Source organism: Equus quagga, unplaced genomic scaffold (assembly GCF_021613505.1).
Source record: "Equus quagga isolate Etosha38 unplaced genomic scaffold, UCLA_HA_Equagga_1.0 146_RagTag, whole genome shotgun sequence".
Classification (NCBI taxonomy): Eukaryota; Metazoa; Chordata; class Mammalia; order Perissodactyla; family Equidae; genus Equus; species Equus quagga.
Window position 1 is genome coordinate 10,721,294 of NW_025796728.1, and position 27,728 is coordinate 10,749,021.

At 35.9% G+C, this 27,728-nt stretch overlaps 1 protein-coding gene across 2 annotated transcripts in view; it reads left to right on the top strand.

Annotated features, from left to right (window-relative positions):
• The first annotated feature begins 451 nt into the window (after positions 1-451).
• LOC124232967 (transmembrane protein 156-like) overlaps positions 452-27,728 on the top strand; it is a 40,179-nt gene continuing 12,902 nt past the window's right edge. For both annotated transcript variants that reach the window (XM_046649942.1, XM_046649943.1), the window contains exons 1-5: positions 452-690; positions 17,091-17,360; positions 19,931-20,191; positions 23,195-23,314; positions 25,340-25,423. In XM_046649942.1, the coding sequence (XP_046505898.1) occupies positions 603-690; positions 17,091-17,360; positions 19,931-20,191; positions 23,195-23,314; positions 25,340-25,423 (823 nt within the window). In that variant the 5' untranslated portion in view covers positions 452-602. The remainder of the gene's footprint in view (positions 691-17,090; positions 17,361-19,930; positions 20,192-23,194; positions 23,315-25,339; positions 25,424-27,728) is intronic.

Consider the following 27,728-nt stretch of genomic DNA (forward strand, 5'->3'; position numbering starts at 1 on the left):
TAATGCTAATGAGTCCCATTCTGCTGCTTTTATACAGTGTAGTAAAGTAGAACCAAAAATTTGCATATGTCTTCAGTTTATCCTTACATTTTGTACTGTTTACTGCCTTCTAGACATACTGTTTCCTGAACGCCAGAATCCAGCATAGTGCCTGGCACTTAATAGCGGGTCAACAATCACGTAATAAGTAAATGAATCAATGATGTCCATACGACCTAGACATGACTGACATTCATCATTTTATTTTTGGTAAGTATAGTATAGGTTTACATTATATTTACTCATACAGATTGGTGAACATGGGAAAATAGCTTCAGATTTAGGTGAGGACAAGACCTGTTTGCTTCTTGACATCACTTCTTTACATTTCTTGTTTAGAAGATAGTTTGAAAGTGCTTAGTTGAAGGTAGTTTTCTTAATGGAAAGTGACTCAAAATGAAGAAGTCTCAGTTCAAGGCCTCTTTTTTTTCACATCTTACCCAAAAGGAAGTGAGTATGAGGTAAATTGCATAAACTTGAAGTTCCGCAGAGACAAAACTTAAAGCAGGAAGAAACATGCCATCAATGTACTGGATGGGAACACGTGTGTCATGTGAGTAGACATGACAAAAACAGCCCTTCTTAAATTACTTTTGGCAATAGTGATCACATTCATTTTAATTTTGCCAGAATATTTCAAGACACCAAAAGGTGAGTATATAATTATAATCTATCTTTACTTTTTTAATTTTTAAAAATAACGTCAGCTAATGGTTACAGGAAAGGTCTCCTTTTTGGATATATGCTGCATGAGCTGAAGCTCTGTGTCTGAAAGCTAATAAAATAAGATTGCAATTATAGTTATGTTACATAGCACAGTAAACTTATTTTAGTACTTAATTATTGTAGCATACAATAATGAAATGAAAAAAGGAAAAGAAATATTTAAAATCTCTAGTCTAGATTTCAAACATTGAGTTTACAATAATCTAATTGTATGATTTTGCTCTTCAAAGGTTTCCTTTAGAAACAATTTTAAGTATGCTTTTACATTCTGAAATTATTTTATAAAGAAAATAACATTTCTTATATCAAAATTGCCTGAATTCCCTCCATCACAGTTATGTCACACAAATAAATTATTGTTGCTTTTTTTGAAAAACAAAAGTATTTTGATATTTTCAAAATACAATTAAAATAAGGTGAGTGCAGATTTAAGCAGATGAATGTTTATGTATGTTTGTAACTAGAGAAAAATGGAACAAAATTAACTGTGAATATTTCAGAGAATTGTGATATGATTGCTGAAACTTAGGGGAGAAAAATAAATAGATGTAAATTTAAGCTATTTTTATATGTCAGTAAAAGATTTTAAAATACATTAATGTGATTTGGATGGTAATTGTGCTCCCTAAAATTTAATAAAAAGAGAAAGTAAAAAGAAAACACTGTATTCTGTCATTAAAATATTATCATATGAATTGATGAAAATCAGAGAAAAGCTTATTTATATGTGATGACTTGCTGCAATGATTATTTATTGTTGCATATGCATAGTGTTGTGGCCAGATAAAAATATTTTTGCTAATTACATTTGGTGACATATTCCAATGATTATTTAATGTTGCATATACATGACGCTAAATACTAGGTAAAAATATTTTTGCTAAATAAACACCATGACTGTGAAATTTTGTGAATGATTGAATTTTTCAAATTTCTCTTGGTTTCCTGGCATTCCGTTGCTTAGATTAAGCAATCATAGCATATATTTTAAATTCTTGATTTCACTGGGTGAATATATAAGAAGAATAGTTAGAATTGGAATAGAGATAACCTATTTCAATTTTAAGCTTCTGTGGCCTGAGAGTAAGCTCACTTAGTAGTTATCTAGAGTGGGTCATATCGACATACTCAGCACCTCCAAAAAATCAGGCTGGGTCTAATGATAACCAGTTAATCAGCCTAAAAAAGTATTTGCTAACTATGAGTTAGTGTTTTATGAGAACTGGTGACTAGAAGAGAGTGATAAAAGTTTTTCTTTTTTGAGCAGATGCCTTGACAGTAATCAACCACCAATGATGAGGATTTTTGTTCTCTTAGTTTCATGGCTGATTACATCAGCTCCCAATATTACCTTTACTGCCCCCGCCCAAACTTAAAATAGTGATTTCTGTTTTCCTGCTCCAAGAACAGCATAGATATTTCCTCAAACTCTTTGTGGTGATGGATTTATTTGGGAATTTTGTTTCAAAGGAAGCCTCCTTGGGGCCAACAAACAAAAATGTTTGAAAACCACCATTTTGTCCTGATGTAATTTTGCACAGAGCCACCATAAATGAAAAGTTGATTATTAGGCAAAATGTTTCACATATGAAATAGTGTAATAATAATGCCTTATATTTTATAATGATTTGTGGGTCCCCAGGAACAAGTTCATATAGTCTCATTTTATAAAGTCTTATACTGATTAAACTAAGGGCACATAACTGTTTTGCCTTTTTCTAAAGTAATTTTTAATTACAATAATAGTTGCCTTATGAAATGCGGTGACTTGTCAACCAGTGTACTTCATAAAATAAAATACTTAGTGAAATTATTTAATGATAAGTTGAGTGTTCTAGAAACGCTGAAATTAACCTTGAGATTCTGCTGTGTTGTCTTACCCTCCCTATCAGTTACTTGTGTCTTTTCTTCACTCTTTTCTTATGTTCTTTCACTGTAATTTCTAAAATAAATATTATAAGGTGACTTTTACTTATAAATTATTTGCTGATACACTGTCTTTAACATGTCAAATGAATTCAAAAGGAATCTTAATGAGGAATAATGTATTCATAAGGTTTAATAGATTTGATTCAAAATAATAAACCCTCTAAAGGCCTAGGTTAAAAATAGAGCACTGTGTTTGATCATTTTCCATCAAGAATGTATCTGAGTCTCTGAATAATCATTACTCAGGATATTCAATTATCATAATTACACAGTATAAGCTAATTAGTCGAACGACCAAAGAAGAGGAACTTCTTCAAGGGTGTTGGGCTTTTAATGAATTTGCATTGGGTATGCACTGGCAAGAAAGCCTATTCTAACTTTCAGTTTGTTCGAAAGGCAGCGTATACTAAGATACAGTAGTTAAAATAATGGTTTGATACACTTATATTGCATGTAGATAATGGAGACATAAAGGGAATGGATATATTTTGATTCAGAGCTTCTTGCAATTAGGCAGCTGGGTTGCTCCAAACAAGAGACTTCACTAACCTGCCTTTGTTGGACTTACGGTGTTTAAGAGCGGGAGACCTGGTTAACTCATGTAAATCTCACTGATCTTTTATTTACATATTCCTTCACTTATGAATAATGTTTCAACTGTACTAGGAACCCAGGGCTGCAAAAATGAAAGGCAATTCTTCCTTCAAGAAGTTTTTAGTCAGAGGGAGGATTGTCTGGAAAATAATTAAACGCAATACTGTAATTACTAAAATAGTGATGTAAAAAGTCACGATCGCAATGTAAAAGTTGTTTCCAGGCCTGTCTGGGGGAGGATGTTTCTTCCATTTTCATTTGCAAAGAGAAATAACGGTCAGAGTTCTAATGATTACTTAATATTTCTTCTTACCTACTTGCAGGACCACTTTCTAAGAGAAGCAAGTATTATTGATTTTCAAATAAAATGTACTGATGTTAATATCTCAGAAATTCTCGATACTAAAAATTGTAGTGAGTTATACAAGCGTATTCCTGGTAATTTGTGGCAATGAGGGACAGGAATAGCACAGATGAAAACACCTCAAACCTAATTTTATCAAGCTGTCCTGACTTCCTCACTTACTTTTAAGAGCCAAACTGACATTAACTATGTTTACCAGCTTTCATTTCCCCTTCCATTTCACACTTTCTGATGGAAATGGTAGTCTAATGAGCAGTGAAATTGACGAAAATAAAGGCAAAGGAACTTTAAATACTTGCAACTACAGGATAAACCCTGAAGCATGTGAGCATATGTGTACGTTACTTATATCCATATTATAAAGAACAGTGTTTTCAAGGGTAGCTGCAATTAATTTGCCTCAAAGTGTTATCTTAGGTCTCAAAAATGGGCAGTTTATTTTCTTCTTATTAACTGGCTCACTAATAATTTAATCAGTAATTGCCAATGAGGTTTGGGATATAGTTTTATAACTATTTAAATTTTTGTGTGTGTGTGTGTGAGAAAGATTGGCCCTGAGCTAACATCTATGGCACTCTTCCTCTACTTTGTATGTAGGAAGCTGCCACAGCCTGACTTGATGAATGGTGTGTAGGTCTGGGCCTGGGATCTGAACCTGCAAACCCTAGGCTGCCGAAGCAGAGCGTGCGAACTTAACCAGTATGCCACTGGGCTGGGCCCTAAATTTTTAAAAATTTAACATCTACTTATACGTGTACCAAGTAACAAGTACTTTTACATGTAATAACTCATTTTAACTCATTAAATATTTCAACTCATTCCTGGTGAAGCATCATTCTGCAGAGAGTCTATTCTGAAAGTCTTGAGAAAGAAGGAATAAACTTAGATAGATACATTTACTTTGTTGTAAGATTTTCTTTCTTACTGGATTTTCTAAATCATTATAGTCTTAAAATGGCTACTCATAGACACAATATTTTTACATATATATTTTAGACAACATATGCTGACCAAAAAAAAATTCTGGTGAATATAAAGCTTTTCCCTGTTTTGGCAGAACAAGCCTTATTCTCTCATCTATTAGGTTACCATAGCAACAACCCTTGCTGGGGATGCTTTCTAACTGCTTATCTCATTTCATGGTGGATAAACGAAATATTCTTTCTGTATATCTTTTTTGTTTTTCTAGAAAAAATGACTTGCTCTAAAACACTGACGAGGTAATGCATCTTCCCCTTACACTGTGCTTTTCTTTCCTCCATAGCACTTATCACCTATATAATTTACTCATTTATTGTGTGTATTTTTTGTTGTCTGATTTCTCGGAATGGAATGTAAGCTCAGGGCTTGCCCAGTGGCACAGCAGTTAAGGTTTCATGTTCCACTTTGGCAGCTTGGGGTTCACCAGTTCAGATCCCAGGTGCGGACATGGCACTGCTTGGCAAGCCATGCTGTGGTAGGCATCCCACGTATAAAGTAGAGGAAGATGGTCACGGATGTTAGCTCAGGGCTGGTGTTCCTCCAAAAAAATAAGAAAAAGAATGTAAGCTCAATGAAAATGAGGTTTTTGTCTATTTAGTTCATATTTCAAGCACTTAGAACAGTATCTGTCACATTAGGAGGCACTCAATGAGTATTCGTTGATTGAGTGAATTTTCATATTGTAAAGGAAAAAAAGGAAACATTCTTGAGGGAAGCATTTCTCATCAGATCCTCACAACCATCTTTTTTTTTTTCTTTTCCATGAGGAAGCTTGGCCCTGAGCTAACATCTGTTGCCAATCTTCCTCTGTGTTATGTAGGATGCCACCACAGTGTGACTTGACAAGTGGTGCTAGGTCCATGCCCCGGATATGTACCTGTGAACCCTGGGCCGCCAAAGCGGAGCATGTGAACTTAACCTCTACACCACCGGACTGGCCCTCCTCACAACCATCTTTGATTTAGGCAAGCCAGGCATCATTATTCTCACCTTACATTTTCAAAACAAAAAATTTCATTACAAACCTAGGACTTTTAGGTTGCATAGTCTGTGAAATTTATTTCACAGAACCTTTTACTTAAAAGATATGTATCTCTTTACCCTAAGTCATTTTCCTACCCTTTTTTTCCCATGAAGAATTTCATAATGTGCACTTATTTCCAGTTTTTTGACAAGTAAAGCCAGACGTCTCTTATGTTCCAAATCTGTAGTTCATATACTACTATCATAAGTTAAAAGTAACTCAAAATTTTGCCCTTGGTCCCCAGAAAATATTTTTATTGCCTTCCCCAAATGTTCTATGAATAAATCCATTTCTTCTCTAGACTCTTCTGTTTCTGACCTGGTTAATGTCATGGATGCATCATCTGTGCACGACATGATCTTTTCTTTTTTTTCCCTTTCCCACTCAATATTAGCAGAGAAGCTTCAACTATTGGACCCACAATGGAAATATAATTGTTTGAATTGTTACTATTGAAATTGATACTCTTTTGAGTCTATGCCAGTTGTTAAAGAGGCGGATCTGTAACCAAAGGAAAACAACATAGGTTAACCAATGTCTCTGTAAATTAGGCCGCTAAACCAAAAGCTCTCCCCTATCCTGGCAGCTAATATTTTTCAGTTGCTGAATTATACTACAGAATATCCAATAATGATGAAACATCTTTAGAAACAATTGGCTATGTTTGCTTTGGTTTGGTTATTTTTTTTGAAGGCATAATTTACACACAATAAAATGGAAAGATCTTAAGTGCTAGTTCGGTGAATTTTGACAGTTGTATGTACCTGTGTAATTACCACCTGACACAAGACACAGATTTTCATCACTCCCAGAATGATTTCTCCTGCCCTTTCCTGCCAAATCTCCTCCCAACCCCAAGGGAGGTTTCTGACCTGTGTCACCATAGTTTAGTCTTGTCCCTTCTTATACTTCATATAAATGGAGTCATCACACAGTATCTACTTCTGGTCTGTCTCCTTTAGCTAAGCATAATGTTTTTGAGATTCATCTACGTTATTAAGTGCATCAGTAGTTCCTATCTTTTTATTGCTAAATAGTCCATTGTACAAATATGCCACATTTGTCCATTCAGCCATGGGTTGTTTCCAGTTTTCGGTTATTATAAATATGCTGCTATGAACATTCTTGTACGAGTCTTTATGTGAACATATATTTTCATTCTATCGGGTAACTAGCAGTGGAATAGCTGAGTATATTTAATTTTATAAGAAACTGCCAAATGCTTCTTCAAAGTGGTTATACTAGCTATGTTTTTAGTGGCAAAATTTCTTATTTTCTCTAGTTTACATTTACTATGTTGAAGCAATAACACTTAAAATACATATTGTTTGAGAAAAATCTCATGCTTCTTCCAAAGTTCCCTGACAACTAGTTAACAGAGGAATAGCTTAGGTATTGGGAAAATATGACTTGACGTAGAGTATTTTCTGGAGTTCCTATTGTCTGTCAAACATGAAGGTTTTATTATAAATTCCCACTTATCATTTTTAAAGGTCAACAGATAGGTGTGACTTCTGTTCTTGCAATCAAACCTTGAGACACATTCCTGGAATAAAATATCTAAAACTGTGAGCTAAGACAGATTAAAAATACATAGTTGAACTTATAAGAAAACAAGAAAACTCCTCAAATGTTGAAAACAGCTAGAAATTACAAATCTAGGTGGATTAGCAAGAGCGAATGTATTGGTCATCTCTGGAATATCTACCAATTCTTGGTGGCCTGGGGTCTCAGTTGCATTGAGCCTCACATAGGGGGACACAAGCCAGAGCCTTAGGCTGGGTTGGAAAAGGTGCCACGCTTCATGAAAGAGTAATTAAGGATAAAATCTGTCTGGCTATAAGGAAATCTGTCTGCCTCCACCTAGGCTCTGGATAGAGAAAAGAAAAAATCCCCCTTGAGAGTTTGGGAAGATAAGCTGGACTTAATTTGGATATTGAGGGTCATTTTCTGTGAGGTGAGAAAAGCCCAACCCAAGAATTTAATTTAAAGTGGTTTTGAGTTAGTGGTACCATTAGACACCAAGTAGAGGCAAATACCAATCCTCTCTGGAGGAAAACATTTTCAACCCAGATCTCAAATATTTCCTGAGTAAAATTCTAAGGAGCCTGAGATACTATAAAAATCATAAAACACATAAAGACTCAACAGGCAAGAGTCAACAGAAGCAACAAATAGCAGAATCAGATCTCTAAAGAATTCAGACATTGGAATTACAAGATATAATATAAAGTAAGTTTTCAATTTGTTTCAATAAATAAAAAATAATATCAAAAATATGAATAAGAAACAAGATTATTAAAAATAACCATGCAGATTTGAAAAAGAACCAACTGGAAATTCTAATTACGAAAATATAATAACTTGAAGTAGAAACACGAGGAATAGAATAAACAGATTAGACACAACTGAATAACGATGAACTGGAATATAGATCTGAAGCAATTATCAAGAGCATATTTCAGAGAGCTGGAGAAGTAGAAAATATGAAACAGAGGTTGAGAGACATAGAGAACAAAGGGCGATATTTCTAATAAAAGGCGCAAAAGGAGAGAAGAGATAGAATGGGAAAAAGGCAATATTTGAAGAGATGTGGCTGAGAATTTTACAGAGTGATGAAAGACACGAAGCCTGAGGTTCAGGAAACCCAACAAATCCCAAACAGAATAAATAAGAAATTATGTAGAACGTGAAAACTAAAGAGATCTTTAAAAATAACCAGAGATAAAGGCATATTATTTTCAAAGGAACAATAATTAAGCTGACAGCTCCCTTCTTGAAAGCAACAATGAAAATCAGAAGGCAATGGAATAATGGCTGCAAAGTTCTGGGGTGAAATTACGGTCAGTGTAGAATTGGTGAAATGTACATTTTCAGTTGAACAAAGCAGAGAGTTTATAATCAGCAGATCCTCAGTGAAGGAACTTTTAGAGAAGTAACTTCAGGAGAAAGAATATAATCCAGAAGAAAGGCCAGAGATGCAAGAAGAAATGACAGGAGAAAAACTCCAATAATAATTATAGACATTTGAGTAAACCTAAATAAATCTGGAAAATATGAACTGTAAAGAAAACCCTACTAATTTATGTGTCAATGAAGAAACAAGAGAATTAAAATGCTATACAAAAATATCATTTAAGTCAGGAATGATGTGATCAGAGTACAGTATTCTTAGATTCTTATATTGTTTGAGAGAGGGTAAGACTATGGATTGAATTTAGACTTTGTTAAGATGCATGTTAAGACTTACTAAAATAATAGAAATATAGTGTCTAACCTTCAAATAACTAAAGGGAAAAACAATGAAATGAGAAAAAAACCCCTCTAAATCAATTCAATAGACAGCAAGAAAGGTAATAGGGAAAGTGGGACAAATAGAAATCACTAGATAATATGGTATATTTAAATCTAAATATATCAATGATCCCAGTAAATGTAAATAGGCAAATCTATTCAGGTAAAAAGACAAAAAATTATCAGACTGGAAGAAAAAACAATTTCAAGCAATATGACCTTTAAAAGAGATCTCTCTAAAGCATTAGGGAATAAACATAACAGTAAAAGAATGAGAAAAATATAGGGAGGAAATAGTAACTGAAGAAAGCACGTATCATTGCATTAACGTAAGATTGTAAGATCAAACACATCACTAGCAGTAAAGAAGGTCAGTATATACAGAGGAAAGATTCCATTCACAGGAATACCTATCAATTCCAAATCAGAATGTCCCTAATAAGATAGCTTAAAAGAGACATTTATAAATCCATTATTACAGTGGGAGATTCTAAACATATTTCTCAGTATAAAATATAATCAAATGAACAAAGAATAGGAATATAGATGATTCAAACAATTCAAACAACTAGTTTTATCTAATGGACATATTTAGAATACTGAACTCAACATTTGGGAATACACATTCTTTCAGGAACTTATGGAACACTAATAAAAATTCACCACCTACCAGGGCATAAAAGCAAGCCTCAATAAATTTCAAACGATCTTTAATATATGTATCTAACTAAGTGTGATTAAGTTAGAATCTAATAACAAAAAGAAAACTAAAACCAAACAATGTATTTGGAAATGTAAAAAATTCACTTTTAAATAACCCACATTTGAGAAGAAGTCATAGTGGAAATTAGAAAATAGTAACAACTGAATAATGATGAAAATGATATCTATTTAAACTTGTGGGATGCTACAAAAATAGTAGGTATTTAGAAGAAAATGTATAGCTTTCAAAGCTTATACATGAGATAGCAGAAGAGCAGTGAGATAAACCCAAGGAAAGTAGAAGGCAGGAAATAATGAAGACAAGAGCAAAAGTCAATGAAATTAAAAGACACAATCGAAAGGGTCAATAAAGTAAAAAATTGGTTCTTTGGAAAGAGTAATTAAATGGACAAACTTCTGCAATGATTAATGTGTTAGTTTCTTATGGCTGCTTTACAAATGACCACAAACTTAGTAGCTTAAACCAACACAAACTTACTATCTTATATTTCTGTAGGTAGAAGTCCAACAGAGGTCTCACGGGGCTAAAATCAACTTCTTAGTAGGGCTGTATTCCTTTCTGAAGGTTCTAGGTGAAAATCTATTTTCTTTTCTTTTCCAGCTTCTGGAAGCTGCCTGCATTCCTTGGCTTGTGGCGTTCTTCCATCTTCCAAGCCAGCAATGGCCTGTTGAGACTTTCTCACGTGGTATTACTCTGTCACAGATGCTTCTGCCACCATCTTCTATATTGTGATTACGTTAGGCCCACCTGGATAATCCAGGGTAATTTACCTATTTTAAGATCAGTTCATCAGCAATCTTAATTCTGTCTTCTGTCTTAATTTCTCTTTGCCATGTAATGTAACATATTCACAATTCTGGGAATTACGATGTGGATATCTTCGGGAGGCCGATATTCTGCCTACCAAAACTTAATAATCAAAAAATGAGAAGATGCAAGTAACTAGTGTTAGGAATGAAAAAGGGACATAACAGAAATTAAAAATGTAATGAGAGATTATTATAAATAGCTTTAAGTTAGTAAATTTAAAACATATGGACACATTTCTAGAAAAATATAGCTTACCAAAACTTGGGAGGAAATGGAAGATCCAAAGAGTTGTACAATAATTAAAGAAATTGAGCCAATGATTTAATTTTCCCTGAAAGAAACACTAGGTTCAGATGATTTTACATGCAAGTTCTGACAAACTTTCAAGAAATGGATTGAAGAGATAAATTCAATTTTATAATAAACCTTTTCAGAAAATAGAAAAGGGGGAACATTTTCTAATTTATTTTTTAAGACTAGCATATCTTGGTATCCAAAGACAACAAAGACTGTATAAAAAAGAAAAATTTACAGGCCACTCTCATTTAGAAACATAGATAAAAACTTTTAGGCAAAACATTAAGAATCTGATTGCAGCAATGTATAAAAATGATCAAATTAGATTTATTCCTGGAATGCAAGATTGAGTTAGCATTAGAAAATCTAACAATATAATTCACTGTATTAACAGATTAAAGAAGAAGTGCCATCTAATCATCTCAATAGTTATTGAAAGAGCATTCAGTTATATTCAACAGCGCTTATAATGAAAAACTTTTAGCAAACTAGGAGTAGGAGAGAACTTCCTTAAGCTGATACAGGCTATTTAAAAATGGTGGTATGAAATATCATCGTCAGTGACAAAACATTATAAGTATTCTTCTTAAGATCAGGAGCAAGCATGGATGCCCACTTTCAACACTTCTGTTCATCATGGTGCTGGAGATCCAAGTCAGTACAATAAGACAAGTAGAAGAAATAAAAGGTGTAAGGTATAAAGTTTTCATTATTTGTAGTCAATATGCATATCTGCATAGAAAGTCCAAAATACTTATAGGAAAAAATGAAAATTAATAAGGAAGCTTATAAAGTGGCAAGAATGAGATATTCAAAAGTCAATTGGGGGCCTGCCTGGTAGCACAGCGGTGAGGTTTGCACATTCTGCTTCCGTGGCCTGGGGTTCACTTGTTCGGATCCTGGGTGCAGACCTATGCACCACTTGTCAAGCCATGCTGTGGCAGGCGTCCCACATATAAAGAGGAGGAAGATGGGCATGGATATTAGCTCAGGGCCAGTCTTCCTCGGCAGAAAGAGGAGGATTGGTGGCAGATGGTAACTCAGGGCTAATTTTCCTCAAAAAAAAAGAAAAAAAATCAATTGTATTTCCACATACTCTTATGTGGAAATAAAGAGAAAACATATTTCTTAAAAGATGCTATTGATAATAGCAATAAAAAGTAAGATACCTAGGAGAAAAATCTAACAAAAGATGTATGGGGCCATAATGGAGAGAATTTGGAAACTTTATTGAAAGATATCAGGGAAAACCTATATAAACAGAAAGAAAGGAAGAAAGGAGTGAGAGGAGGAACTCAGTGTCATGTCTTTCTCCTCCAGCTGATTTTGAGATTCAATTAAGAATTACAACTGGATTCTTCATCAAACTCAACAAGCTGATTCTAAAATTTATCAGAAAGAGCAAAAGGACAAGAATAGTAAGACACTCCCAAAGAAAATGAACAAGATGAGGGGACTTTTCTTATCAGATATAAAAGCTTTTATACAAAGCAGAAGTAATTAAGTCAGTATGATCTTTGGAAAGATGGATAAATGGACTGATGGAACAAAATTGAGAACCCAGAAACATACTTATACCTACATGGATGCTTGATATATGACAGAGGTGTTATTACAGATAATGAGGGAAAGACAGATTACTCAATAAATGCTAGTACAATTGATTATCCATATGGAAAAAGTAAATTTGGTTTCCTAACTCACACTGTGCACAATTTGAGATAGATTAAGAATTTAAATGTAACAGGCAAAACTTTAAAACTTTTAGAAGAAAATGTAGGAGAAGATCTTTTAAACTTTAAGGGAGAAGGGTTTCTTAAACCAGACGCAAAGTACAAATTGTAAAGAAATGATTGATAAATTCACTACATTCAAATTAAATACTTCCTTTTAACAAAAAGAACATAGTAAAAATGAACAGACAAGGTACAAACTGTGAGACAATACCTTGATAAAAAATTTAAAGAACTTCTTAAAATTGTAAACAGAATATTTAAAGAACTTCTTACATTTTTAAACAGAAAGTTTAAAGAACTCCTAAACATTAATAAGAAAAGACAAACAACCTAACAGAAAAAGGAAAAGTAAGGAAAACTAGGAAATACACTTTACACCATGATGAGATTCTATTTAACACTCATCAAATTGGCAAAACTTGAAAAGCACTGGCCAAGGAATGTGTCAATGGGAACCTTTATATATTGCAGGTAAGAGTATAAATTGGTACAACCACTTAGTAAAATAATTTGGCATTTTCTAGTAAAATCAAAGATGCACATACTGAATACCCTGCAATTTCGCTCAGTGTGTATGCTAGAGAAACTTCTGTATTTGTGTACCAGGGGACATGTTCATGAACATTCATAGGAACATTATTTAAAAATAAACTTTACTGGGGCCTGCCTGATGGTGTAGTGGTTAAGTTTGTGTGCTCTGCTTCGGTGGCCCAGGGTTGGCAGATTTGGATCCTGGGCATGGACCTACACACTTTTCATCAAGCCATGCTGTGGCAGTGTCCCACATACAAAATAGAGGCAGGTGGGCACAGATGTTAGTTCAGGGCCAATCTTCCTCAGCAAAAAACAAACAAACAAAACCCAAAAAGTTTATTGACATATAATTTACTTATAATAAAATGATCCCATTTTAAGTGTATAGTTCCAGGTTTGACAAATGTTTATACCAAGGTAACTACCACCACAATCAAAATATAAAACTTTCCAACACTCCCCAAAGCTTCCTCTTTTTCCTTTGCAGAAGAGCTCTCCTCCCACTGTCAATATAGTTTTCTATTTTCTAGGATTTCGTATAAATGGGATCACAGTATGTAGTCACTTGTATCTATCTGGCTTCTTTCCCTTGGCATAATGTATTTGAGATTCATCCATGTTGTTGTTCATATTAGTATTTTCTTCCTTTGTGTGGCTGAGTAGTACTCCATTATATGGGTATGTCAGGAATTGTTTATAGATTCACCAGTTGTTGGACATTTGGATTGTTTCCAGTTCTTGGCTATTATGAATAAAAAGCTGCCGTGAAAATTCATGTACAGGTATTTGTGTGGACATATGTTTTTATTTCTCTTGTGTAAATTCCTAGGAGTAGAATTGTTGGGTCATATGCTAAATATATGTTTAACTTAAAGAAAATAAAAAATCTATTTTCCAAAGTGGTTGTACTATTTTACATTCCCACCAGCAACGTATGAGAGTTACAGTTCATAGCAGCATTATTCATAACAGCAAAAATAGAAACAACCCAAATGTTCACTGTCAGAAGAATGAATGAATAAGTTGTGGTATATTCATTCAAAAGGATATCACAGGTAATTAGCTACGATTATTTGCAGCAACATGACTAAAACATATTAAGCAAAAAAGGCAAGTCATAGACGATAATACAGTATATTCCATACCTGTGCATACATTTCTAAACTATGTTAAATGAAACAATGTTATTTGAGAATATGTACATTTTGAAAAGGCTCTAAGATAAAGAAAAGGAATAATAAACACAAAATTCATGACTGGTTAACCTGTGGGAAAGAAGGAGTGTGTAGGAATGGAAAGGGATAAGGTGCTTCAGAGATGTTGATGATATCCTGTTTTTTAATTGGGTGCTAGATACATGGGTGTTTGCTTATTTTTATTATTCTTTAACTGGCACAATGTATTTCGTATATGCTTATGTGTGGTATATTTTTATAATAAAAGTGTAAAAAGAAAATAAAGATAGTTGATGTTTCTTTAGTCTTGTTCTTTGCTTTTTTTAAAAAGAAAAAATAGCTGAATTGGGCATTTGTCCTATACTGTAATGTATTTTCCTAATTCTATTTAGTATTTTATAAACTTACTCTGAGAGATGGCAGTTTTAGTACTGGAGTAATTCTGGAATGCATTTCTATCTCTGGGAGTGAGAATTCAGATGTCTGACTCCTAGCAATATTAATGGCATAGTTAAATTCATAAATCCTTATTTATGGAGATGAGAATATAGCTCACCTGATAACAACAATGATTGAGTAGAATTCATTTACTTCTTAAAATTATGCCAGGGAAGGATATGTCCTCTATTTATTTCTTTTTCAATTGAATTCTTTAAAACTAAGGTTTAAAAGCCATCATAAAATGACCTCTTAGCTAAATATAGAGGACATCGCATCAATTCCATAAAGCCCAGTTGGTCACTTTTTGGATAAGAAGATTGCAACGTTCACATAAAAATTTCTTTATCTCCTTTGCTGGTCATATAATAGGAATATAAATTCGAGGAGTTTAAAATTTCATAAGATGAAAAATGCCAGTGAGGAAAATGGAGAGATGGCAAGAACTTTTTCATGTGTTTTAGTAATATAAAAAAGCTATAGATTATAGACTTCTGTCAGATGGTACATTTCTGTCTCTTTCCTGGGACATTATTATTATTTTTAAAAATCAGTTACAATTTGATTACAATTTTATTTATAAATATATTAAGACATTATAAAATTGTGTATTTGAGTAAAATACCATTTCCTCCTGCAAAAAAACCTTTATAGCAACTCAAGTATGAAGTGTTTTTATAGCTGGAAATCACATGTCAGTTATTACAGAAGCTATTTCAAGTGTAGAGGGCTGGGAAGCAAGCCTTTAATTTGCTAAATAATAAAAATATTATCATCAGTAAGTGAAACACTTATGGAATTGCTATTACAGTACAAACTCCACAAGTAAAAAACATGCTTTAATATAAATCAATAGCTTGATTTTCTTTTAAGTTTGAACCAAAATCTATGACTAGGAGTAATCATTCCAAAAAATGAAGTAATTCTTTCATTGTGTTCTACATTATTTAGAAACTTTCAATAATACGTTTTGCCCTATATGATTATATGAGAGATAGTAAAGAAAGACATAAAGGTGAAATTGAGCATGCCAGTTATTTCCTCATACTAGCAAATGCCTGCCAGACTGGGAATGTCTGAAAGAGAAGTTACGTCTTCCTTAGGTGATCAATACTGTTAAATAGAGATTCCCAAGTTTTATATGGTCAGCTTTAATTACTTGTGTGGATTAAATCATAGATAATGCTATCCTAAATGAAGCATGAATTTTGAAGTTTTACTTTGGAATATGGGTTTGCATTTTAAATAATACACATTTGTACCAATTTCCAAAGTATTTTCATATGCACTATAACACTTGATGCTGCCAGAATCCCATGAGGTTAGCAGGGTCTAGAATTATTATCTCTCTTTTGCTGATGAGAAGATAACACTCACAGAGACTAATTGTCCAAGCATCTTGGCTAATGGCAGATATAGCACTAGAGTCTTTGTCTTTTGTTTTGAACTCAGTGTTCTTTCTATTATACCATCATTTCCATACCTGATGTTTGCCTTCAGACAAAAATAAAAGTTATGATGTCACCCTGTTAAATTGCATCTTTGGAGGTCCAGGTAGGTTGACTAATGGCCACCCAAAGATATCAGGTGCTAACCCCTGGAACCTGTAAATGTTACCTTGTGAGGAAAAACGGTCTCTACAGCTGTGATTCAGTTAAGGATCTTGAGATGGGGAGATTATCTTGCATTATTCTGGTGGGCTCTTAATCCAATCACAAGTGTCCTTATAAGAGAGAGGCAGTGGGAGATTTGACACAGGCAGAAGAGTAGAAGACAGAGACAAGAGTAGAAGGCAAATGATCGTGTAGCCACAAGTCAAGGAATGCCAGCAGCCACCAAAAGTTGGAAGAGGGACAAGGAACAGATTCTTCCCTAGGGCCTTCAGAGGGAGCGTGGTCCTGTAGACACCTAGATTTCAAACCAGTAAAACTAGTGTTGAACTTCTCGCCTCTGGAATTGCATGAGAATAAATTTCTCTTGCTTTAAACCACCAAGGTCGTAGTTATTTACTACAGCAGCCCTCAAAAACTAAAACAGAGAAACTGTTCAAGTTTGCCCTTCCTTGTTCAACTCCTTGCAGTTGACTTGAACCTCTATTTTGGAAGAGATAGATTCAGGGGAACCTAAGGGTTGTCCATTAAAACTTTTCCAGAAGAGAGAATGGCTAAAATGCTAGGGTTTCCGAGCACTGCTCTAGAAGGACTTCTGTTCTTTGGAAATTAATAGGGAATGTTGGCAAATTTTAAAAAGAAATATTTCAATGGAGTAGGTATTGTTAATTCATGTAAGAACAAAGTCTTGTCACTGATAAGCTGAAATGTACTGAATTTGCCTCAGAAAAACTGTGAGCTTACTGTGTATTTATCTGAATGCCCAAAACTCAGAATTTCACAGTAAAGAAAGTTTTCTTTTTTTTTCTTTATAGGAAACATCTTGAAGCTATCATGTCTGGAAGGGTGTTTACAAACTAATCTCACCTATTCACTCTCCTCCGTGAACTTGTCCTTCGTGACTTTCCTACAACCACTAAGGGAAACTCAGACTATTATGGGAATCTTTCTAAATCACACCAACTTTCAAAACTTCACCAGGATTTGCCAGGACTTCACGAGTGAATTTCAAATGTGCTCCTCATGTTTGGTTTGTGAGTCTAAAGGAGATATGGATTTTATTTCTCAGGAACAAACATCAAAAGGTACGTGAAAAGGGAAAGTAAGAATAAAATTTATTAAGGATAAATGACTTTATTCTGTTAAAAAAAGTATTAATGATATATTCCAATTTCAAGTCCAGTGGCACTGGAACTCCTGGTGGTGTGGCTCTTGATGAGTGATGCACAAAGCTTTGGGATATCACTCATTCTTGGTTTACTTTGATTTATCAAAAACACAATATGTATTCTCAAAATACATCAAAGTGCCACTGTAATTCATATACCTTTGATGGGTAAAGGATTATTTAACATGCTGTCTTCAAAGATATTGAATTTTAAAAAAATGAACTGAAAAAAGTGAATTAAAAATATTCTAAGTAGAGGCCAGCCCGGTGGCTAAGAGGTTAAATTCACGTGCTCTGCTTTGGCGGCCTGGGGTTCCCCGGTTCGGTTCCTGGGTGCGGATGTAGGCACCGTTTGTCAAGCCATGCTGGGGCAGGCGATCCACATACAAAGTAGAGGAAGATAGGCACAGATGTTAGCTCAGGGCCAGTCTTCCTCAGCAAAAAGAGGAGGATTTGCAGCAGATGTTAGCTCAGGGCTAATCTTCCTTAAAAAAAAAAATCAAAGTAAACTAGCAGGTTCTCATAGTAAAATCACACTTTGATTTTCCAAGGAGTCATTGAATCTTTGATGCATTTGTAATTACTCCTGCCTAACATTTATCCATGGTATACAATTGTCTTTTCACTTGGCTACCTATCCAATGAGGCTCTTGATGGCAAGGACTTTGTCTTTGTTCACTATTATATTTCTATATCTTAGAATAATGTCTGACATTAGGCATTCAGTAAATATTTGTTTAATGAATGAATGAACAAATAGAAGAATATGTATTATCTGTAGTGCCTAACTGAACCTTGCATTTATTATGAGGTCAGTATCTATTATTTAATTAAATTGAATCAATTTTTTGATTAAACCAAATCGATCTTTGAAAAATTATTCATTTACAGTCATAAAATATACTAGTGGCCTCAAGGCCAAACATCTGATTTATTGCTTACACTTATTTAGCAAGACTGCTTCCTGTATTGCTCTATATTGGCATTTTTTCCCTTCTTTCTGAATGGGACCAAGATTTCTTGGCGTTGACTTTAGATGAAGAGCAATATAGATACGTCTTTTCTTCTCTTCTTATTCAAGTAGTGCTGTGACTATTGCAGGGTTCTGGGTCAAATTCACTAGAAAGCAAATTGGGAAAGATACCTTTATGATAATAGAGAATGAGGAAATGTGTTAAGAGTTGGTAGCTCACAGATGCTACTTCTCTGCCTCCTTGAAAAGCAAAAGCAGTTCAGTGATAAGTTATCCCAGTTGCTATGGCTGTGTAACAAATCATCCCAAAACTCAGTGGCTTAAAACAACAGCAATCATTTTATCACTTCTTTTTTTTTTTTTTGGTGGGTCAGGGTTTCAGAATGAGCATAACTGGGCATTTCTGGCTTGGAGCATTTCATGCTATTGGAGTTAGACAGTTACTGGAACTAAAATGGAGGGGGCAAGAGGGGCTAGAGGCAGGTGGGCATCTCTCTTTTAATGTAGTCTCAGAGTTTTCCTATGTGGTCTCTCTACTTGGGCTAATTTGGTCTCCTTCACAGCATGGTGGCCTTGAGTTGTTGAACTCATAGTTGTTCAAGGCTCCAATATTAATGCTCCAAAGAACAAGGCAGAAATTGCTTGACCTTTTCTGGCCTCGTCCATTCAGTGTCACTTCCTCTGCACTTGATTGGTTACAAGCAAGTCACAACCCTTCCCACCCAGATTCAAGTGGAAAGATATTAGACTCTATCTATTTATGGGCAGTGGCAAAGTGTTAGGTTAACATGTGTGTTATGGATTGAATTATATTGAAGTCCCAACCTCCAGTATCTCCAGAATGTGATATTATTTGGAAATAGGGTCTTTGCAGATGTAATTAGTTAAGGTGAGGTCATACTGGAGTAGGGTGGGCTCATAATTTAGCATGACTGGTACCCTTACGAAAAGGGGAAATGTGGACACAGACATGGAGACAGAGAGAAAGTCACGTGAGGATGAAGGCAGAGATCAGGGTGATGCTTCTGTAAGTCAAGGAATGCCAAAGATTACCAGGAAACCACCAGAAGCTAGAGAAGAGGCATGGAATCAATCCTCCCCTCATAGTCCTCAGAAGGAAGCAAACTTGTCAATACCTTAATCTGGAATAACTAGCCTCTGGAACTGTGAGACAATACATTTTTCTTCTTAAAGCCACCTAGTTTATGGTACTTTGTGACAGCAGCCCTAGTAAACTAGGATAATATGAAATGGGAAATATTATCGACAATTTGGGGGAATACAATCTGTCCCACAAGTCACCAGGGAAATGTCTGTATTTTCTTTGAGATGCTCTGGTTCTATGGTTTTCACAATCTTAAAAAATGTAAGCCCTTTAATCATTATTTTTAGTGTAGGTAACTTCTTGTTTCTACTTTTCTGTATAGGAGGGAGGAGACTTAGTTCTGAGTTGTATATGTTTTCTTACCGTGTATTACTATTTTGTGAATAACATTTTCTTAATTTCTTCCTAGTTCTTATCATGAAAGGATCAATGGAAGGGAAGACAAATGATTTTCATTCACCTTGTCAACATTTTAACTTCACTGTAACTCCTACAGTTGACCACATTGAGGAATATAACCTTACCTGTGATCCAAAAACCCACACTAGAAGGTCAGCAATCATGGAGGAAGATCCAGCCAAGGAAAAGTCTATAAACCACACTTGTAGATTTATGGAATACCCAAATAATTGTATACACATTACTTTGCACCAAGAAATGGATGTAAAAAGTAAGTTTTTAAGGACATTAGAGGAAAAGAAGAATCGGACGTAGACACAATTAAATAAGGGCTACCACATTAACTTCACTGAAAGTTAAATAGTTGAAGAATTTTGTTGATGAAATAATACGGTTGGAGAAAATGTTAGCCCATTTATCTGCTTATTTTTCTTTCAAAATGTGCTTCTCATGGGGCCCAGCTGTACCCAAAAGCAGAGGAGACATCTATGGGTTGTGATTTGAGGGTCACTAGAAAGACCCTGTGCCCCAGAATAACTTTTGGACATGCCTGTTAGCTGTGCTTGAAGCAATACTACCACACTTGGGTATCGAAGGGTGAGACTTGTTTTTAAATGTAAATATCTATGTACATTGTGATGTGCTATTAAAATCTTATTTTGAGTTGATTTAGCATGTTGTTTCTTAGAGCTGAGAACCAGGCCTGGATTAAATGGGATTTTTGATGTAAAGCCTCAAAGATAGGCAGGGTGCAGTTTAGGCCCCTTGGGTCACTGATGACTCTGAGGAAAAGGTAAGAGCCCAAAAGACAAAACTTACCTACACCTTAATTCTATTTAAGGCTGACTAACTTCCTAGTCACCCTTTTCTGAATTACTGCAGTTGATCCTTTCTACTAAGCAGTGTGCCCTCACTTCACCCATAAAACCTATCCTTGAAGAGTATTTTGTGATGTAATCATTTAATGAGTGCCTGCTGTATGCCAAGCAGTGTGCCAGGCATTGGGGACACAGAGAGATGAATGTAAAACAATTGAGCAAGTGCATTCAGTGTGTCAGGGGCTGGGAGAGCCATTTGCTGCTGTGCTTTTTGATGTTCCGGACATATGGGAGCCTTTCAGATGGCTTAGAACACTTTCCTAAAGCTTTAATTATTTGAGAGGTAATTATTTTTGAAATGTTATACTTATTGTAGAGCAAACACAAACGTATAATATGCATGTGTTTTTAAAGTAAAACATAAGACTTCAAAGAAAGCTCTCCTGTGAGTTAGCTTGCCCAGGGCACTACAGCCTCTGCAATTAGGGGGTATTTCAAGGTATGTGTATGTGTGTGGGGTATTGGAGAGGATCTGAGAAGATCTGAACAGAGGGGTCGGTTCCCTCCGGTTCAAGAGTGAGATCGGAAGGCAGGTTTTGGAAAGGCTGCAGAGAGAAGGCAACTATGAAGAAATCTGAAAGATAAAGAGGTTTGGACTGTAGATATTAAAACTTATATTTATTTCAATGTACATTTATGTATCCATTTAATTGCTTTTTACATTTTCTAAAACATAAAAGAAAAATAAGCATTTCCATAATTTTGATTTTAAGAGAATTTATTTTTGTGCTAATAGAAAAATCTATGAATTCGAGTCAAAGTGAAATGATTGTTAACATCTTTTTTGGGTCTATATTTCAGAAAGATAACATTGGTGCACAAATACGTAGTCTTGTATTCTGGAAAAAGTATACCCATTTTGCCATGTGTACAAGATTGAAAATCTATTCATATTTTCTCTGTTGTGCAAAGACTAATCTGATCTTCTTTAAAAGCCCTATCTACCAGAGGGTGAAACTAAATTCAGTCCAATCTGGTAAATTTACTTTGAAGCAACAATTTAAACTGTCTTTTTAGATTTTCTCAGATTCCTGTCTGTTTCCCCTTGCTCTTCTCCAAGATGGCTGCAGGGATGGGGGGTAGGTTGACAGCCTAGGATGTTGGGACACACTCTTCTGGTGCTTTGGTGGGTGCCCTGGCTGGCTTGGCCCCACTTGTGCACATTCTGCTATTGCAATATAAAGTTGGTGAATGCATGGTTCTTTTTTTATAGCTTGCTCAGTTCCTAGTGACACCTTAGTCATTGGGCCCAGCTTGGCTCTTGCTGGCACTGCAAATCTTCTCTGTCGGTGAACTGCATGCTGAGTGAGGAATACAGATTTGATGGCTGAATAGCATGGAATGATATTGGGGAGGCTGAGTGCTGCCACCCCAGTCAACCTCTACCCTTTCTCTATTCAGCCTCTTCTCTGAATGAATATAGACTGCCTATTTAATGTACGTCTTCCCATGGATGGGATTTCCAGATCATGAGCCCCACAAAGACAGTCATCCAATGGGGCAAACAAGTTATACATCTTGCTAAGTTGAATAACTGCTGCCTGTGTTTTGTGTGTGAGGAAGAGGGTACATAGAGTGGCTTAGAGCACCAAATCTTAACCACTAGACCACCAGGGCTTCCTAGAGTGGTTTAGAGAGTCGGTAGGCAGTTGTGTCTTGAACATGGTGAGTCTGGCCTTGTTTAAGTCACTGATTTCTGCGTCGGGTGGCCAGCGTGTCTTTATGGGACCAAAGGAGATGGTGCTAAGCTATTGCTGGATGGTGACTATCCTTCCCACATTGCCTTACTGTCATTTGAATGAACAAGTTTCTACTGTATCGTTATTAAATTTAGGCTACAGTAACTACATGTTTAATTAATACGTGCACTTATGTGGTCATTGTCGTCAGAGTCCCTGCAGAAAGGGGTCTGATTATTCATCTGCCCTGGCCTCTTATACGCCTCAGTCCAGCCTTCTCTCTTTATCTTTCCCTTTATTCCCCATCTACCTTACACTCATTGCATCTTTGTCAATTTGAGGACATAATTTTTGGCTGCTGGACCCAGTGCCAAACTTATTAATTACAAATGGTTCTGATTCTGGGATGCTGCTATGTTGCAGTCTTAACCTAGTCATACAAATGATGAGTGAAACTAACATCAACGAAAACTCTAAGTGAAATTAACCCTAGAATTTTGGAACTAAATGGATCCCTGGAAGCCACCTGGTCAAGTTTCCTCATTTAATACATCAGGCAAGAATTCAGGAGAGCATGTGACCCTGTAGGAGTGAAGATTGTATATTCAGCTTTCCACTTCAGGGAAGAATATGTGGTAGAACCCAACTACACCACTACACAGCCTCTCTTCTGTTGCATCATTTTATTGTATTTTTAAAGTATTTTTTTCTTTGCAGATTTCACTTGTTCCATGAAGATCACTTGGTATGTTTTAGTTCTATTAGTTTTTATATTTTTGCTCACCCTTGTTATCCACAAAATACTTGAAGGCCACAGGAGAGTGCAGAAATGGCAGAGTAAGTACTGAGAAATAAATCCATCATTTGGGATAATCCATGTAGTGTCAACGAACTCCTAATCTTATCTGTAGATTCAATTTCTTTTTTTAGTTCAATTTACGGTCACAAAGCACCTACAGTGTGTAAGTGGTGATTCTAGGTAATCCAAGGAATGTAAGCATAAGTAAGACATGGTGTCAGCATTCAGGGAGCTTCACGTGTCTTTCTCCTACCAAGACAAGTGAATAAGGGGGGAAGAAAGGCTGCGTGAATCTGAAGGAGGTGATGGTCTGGAGGTTGAGCAGGTGCTTGGTGGAAGTGAGGGCAGAAGACGGGTAGAAATAGGGGGAGTGGTGATAAAGAATTTCAGAGTTGGAGATCTTGAGTAGAGCGACTCCAGGTGATGAGTGAGACCAGGAGTCAATCTTTAATAAGTGTGAGGGTGTCAGATTTTTGGCTGGGCTGAGCTAAAATGTGTAATTGGAAATCAAGACAGTAGGAATAAAATGTTTCATAAATAAATAAAAATATTTAATAACTAATATGACACAGGCACCTGCCTATCAAGATAGACACTGACTGTTAACTACTGGCACGGCCCTACTGGTGTGTCCCCATGCATATACTGGCTCTACTGGTCTGCACCCACGTATATATGGGCCCTGCTGGTGGGTGTCCCGATGCATAGACTAGTCCTACTGGTGTGTCCCCACACATATACTGGCTGAATATCAGGCCTGATGGACAATTTATAACATGAGTAGTTGGTTTCTTAAAGACAGTATAAAATGTATCACTATGAGAACAGGCTTTGGAGACAGGGGGACTTAGGTTGAAATCCTAGTACTACCACTTACTAGTTATGTGACTTTGGGCAAGTCGCTTACTCTGTCTTTTCTCTCCTCGGTAAAACATGAATAATCACCTTTACCACACAGGGTTGAGGTAAGAATTGAAATAGAGATTCTATAGAAGTTTAACACAATGTCTAATGCATAGCAGTTCTCAATAAAGAATAGTAAGTGGTATTGTGCTGGTTATATTATTTCCCAAGGCTCTTACGTCCTTTAGCGGGCAAGGCTGTGTTAGTCATTTCAGTAGGGAGAACGAATGGCTGCCTCTAGGTTTGAGTGAAGGTGCCATTAATTCTTTTGGCTAAGTATTTGTTGCAGACGTTCTGAGAGCAGTTTCATTTCAAGTCTTGTCATTGATGCCTTAGTTTACAAGGCCCTTAATGCATTGGTTAGTAACATCATCAATATTGTATATTTGTAGAAGAACCATTTTCAGAGTATTTTTATGAACTTTTCACTAGATGCTCAAAGTATGTGAACAGGGTATGTGCTATTACTTTCATTTCATAATGAAAAACCCTCTGACCCTTGGAGAGGTTAAGTGCTTTCTCCAAAGGTATAGAGCTAATAAAATGTCCGAGTTAAGACCCAGGGTTTTTCTAGTTTTGAAAATTATATTACTTTAAATAATAAGTGTTATTTGCAATTAGTGCATGGTTTTGAGTTTCTTGCTTCATTTTTCCATATGGTTACATATTAGGAGAGAGAGAAGCCAAATAGAAAAGGTCTAGAAAGAGATCAATAGTGGGGAGTAACATTAAGTTCTTATGAACATCTACTCAAATGACAGGCTTAGTGGCCTTCAAAGGCTTGCATTAAAAATCCAAGCATATAAAGTAGTGAAAATGTCACACCATTTAGGACATTGAATATTAAATATACATTAAATACCCTATATATCATATATATATAATATCAATAATATAATATTTTGTACATAAGAGCTGAGGCTTTTCATTAGAGGAGATGGCATAATGACATTTATGTTAGTGACGAAGCCATTGGTTTTAGAAAGAATCTGTATGTATTTGCTAATGGAAAATAAGGAAGAGATCTTAACGTCTTGTTACTCCAGGCCCTGTTCTGAATGGCCCATTGTCCTTGGTAATCCTTTGAATCAACATGGGAAATATCTGCTAAGAATGTGCTTGTTTATCATCTAAATATTTAATTTCTTTTCTTGGAATAGGTCATAAATACAAACCTACGTCTATTCGCTTAAGAGGAAGTGATTCTGAGAAACCTCAAACATCGAATGTGCAGGTTACTTCAGGTGAGTTCCGTGGCGTGCAAATAGAACACCGCTTCGGAAATTCCAAAGCGTCCTTGTTTCACTGCAGAGTTAACTCAAGATCGAGAGATCTGAGCTCATTTAAATTAGCTTTGTCTCTGGAAGAAAGGAGCTGTGGGCAAATGAAATCTAGTTTAATCTGTCTTATTATCAGGGGACAGTTACTATCAAAACTACCTCCTTAAATAATGGAAAGTTTGATTAATTGGCAAGGAGAAATTCATGTGAGTAGGCAGAGGAGAGAAGGCAGTAAGGAATAAGTCTCAGATTTATTTTTAAATGAGACAAGTTACCATTATTCCTCAGAATTGCAAGAAGTAATTGCAGAGTGGGCATGGCTTTTGCTGGAGCCTTTACTTAGCAGAGGGTGTCATTGTGTAAAGAGAACTTCTAACAGCCCCAATTAAAAAGTCCCTGTCCTCTGCAGAGAAATAGAAATGGAAGAAGGGAATCCTAATTAGAGCAAGTAAGGGGGCTGTTAGCACAGATGCGGCTGTTCGATTTCCTTCTTCTAATTGTAAAGCCTCCTTCTGAATTCAAGCTGTCAAATCATATTAAAAAGAAAGAGAGGGAGAATGTGACACGGGCAAGGGCCTCTTCATCAGAGAGAAATCATATCCTTGACTCGTTGAAAACCACAGAATTATGATTGATATTCCTCCGGGTCCTTATGCACAGCCAGCGCACAGGCACCTTCATACTTTGTGAGAAGTTAGATAAGGAAGCTTCAAGGCTGGTGGGTAAACGGTTTTCAAAAACGAAAGGAAGCCAAACAACCCCTGAGTCTCCCACTGCAGCTGCGTCTGTAGCCACGTGGAGATTTGCACGGCATTTCATTGAGGACATCGATGCCAAGGAGTTTTTAGCTATTTAAATTAGCAGGTACTCAGACCCCTAGCTTGAGGAAAAATTGGATTGGGTGAACCTAAAAAGCTCAATTAAAAAAAAAATTTAGACTTCCCACTCTCAGCGTTAGCAGTAAAATTATTAACCGACTGGTAACAATAAGTATGAGCTAAATAATCATTCAACACCAGCTAAATGTGGGAAAAGTTGATGGAAATTTTGTGCAGTGACAATTTTGTTTGATTAATGAAATAAAAATTACAGGGTTGTTTCAAATGGCAAAATTATTTTTTAAAGGGAGAAAATGGCGTTTCCCCTGGTCCCCGCTCTTATCCAGTAGACGTGCCTGACATCCATACATCAGGAATATTTTAACCTAGTTCTGTGGAGCTTTCATGTGGCCTCAGGAATCCTGGTCCTTTCTCTTTTCAAGTCATAATTTTGAGCACTGCAGGGTTGTCTGAGAAAAAGTCAGTAGTTCCCCTGTCAACCCATATAATCGGGAGGAATCACAAATTTAAAGTACTAGCTAACCGCAAGACTAACCTCGCAAGTTGTATTTACGAGCCTGTGATTTTCATTCAGCAGAGAAGCCTGTCTTGGCCAGCCTTTCCCTTTAATGGCTCTCGCTAAAAGTCTTCTTGCTTTATTACCAGGTCTATAATGTTAAGGTTTAGAGCAGGCCAAGAGGTGATGGCCTTTTTTAAAACTAAGAGTCCTTTTGAGGCTTTAGCATCTTAAAGGGAGAAAGAAGCAGATTCTTTCTTGTTATTTATACTCCTTTAATCTAAATGCAATTTTCCCCCTCCCATTATAAGTTGCTCTTTCTGAGAGAGTAATGGAAAGGAAATAATGTCTCCCTCGAGGGCCGTTTTTAAGGCCTCTCCTTGTGGTGATGGATTATAGGCGGCAGGGAGAATGTAAGGGAAAAATGTGCCAGCATGGTTCTCTGGAGAAGCAGTAACATGAGTAAAAAAAATGTAGTTCAAAGAGAGCAGTGACTATAGTTACATTCAGCAGAGCGGCTTGCTGTCGACTCTGGCTGTACTTTCCAGGTCTCTCCGGTTGTTCATGTACTACAAAGTAAGTGTTGTTGCACACGAACGCACAGTGATATAGATAGGTTCACACCCTCCAAAAGACAGGAGAGAAATAAGGACTGATTACCAAGACCCTGGCACCACACAGGGCCCGGCGTGTACTGGGGGCATAGTAAACACTGACAGAAGAAAAGAAACAAGGCTCGGTGCTGTAGAAAGAGATGTTGTGCAGAATCAAATCCCAAGCTTTTATGTGTCTAATATTTTCTTCCTTGCTTTGAGAAGCACGATGGCTTTGGTTGTCTGTCTTGGCATTAATCTACTTTGCATTTTATTTGTTTGACTATTGTCTTCACACAGGTGATGACTCTGTCTTATTCATCTTTGGATCCTTGTCCCTA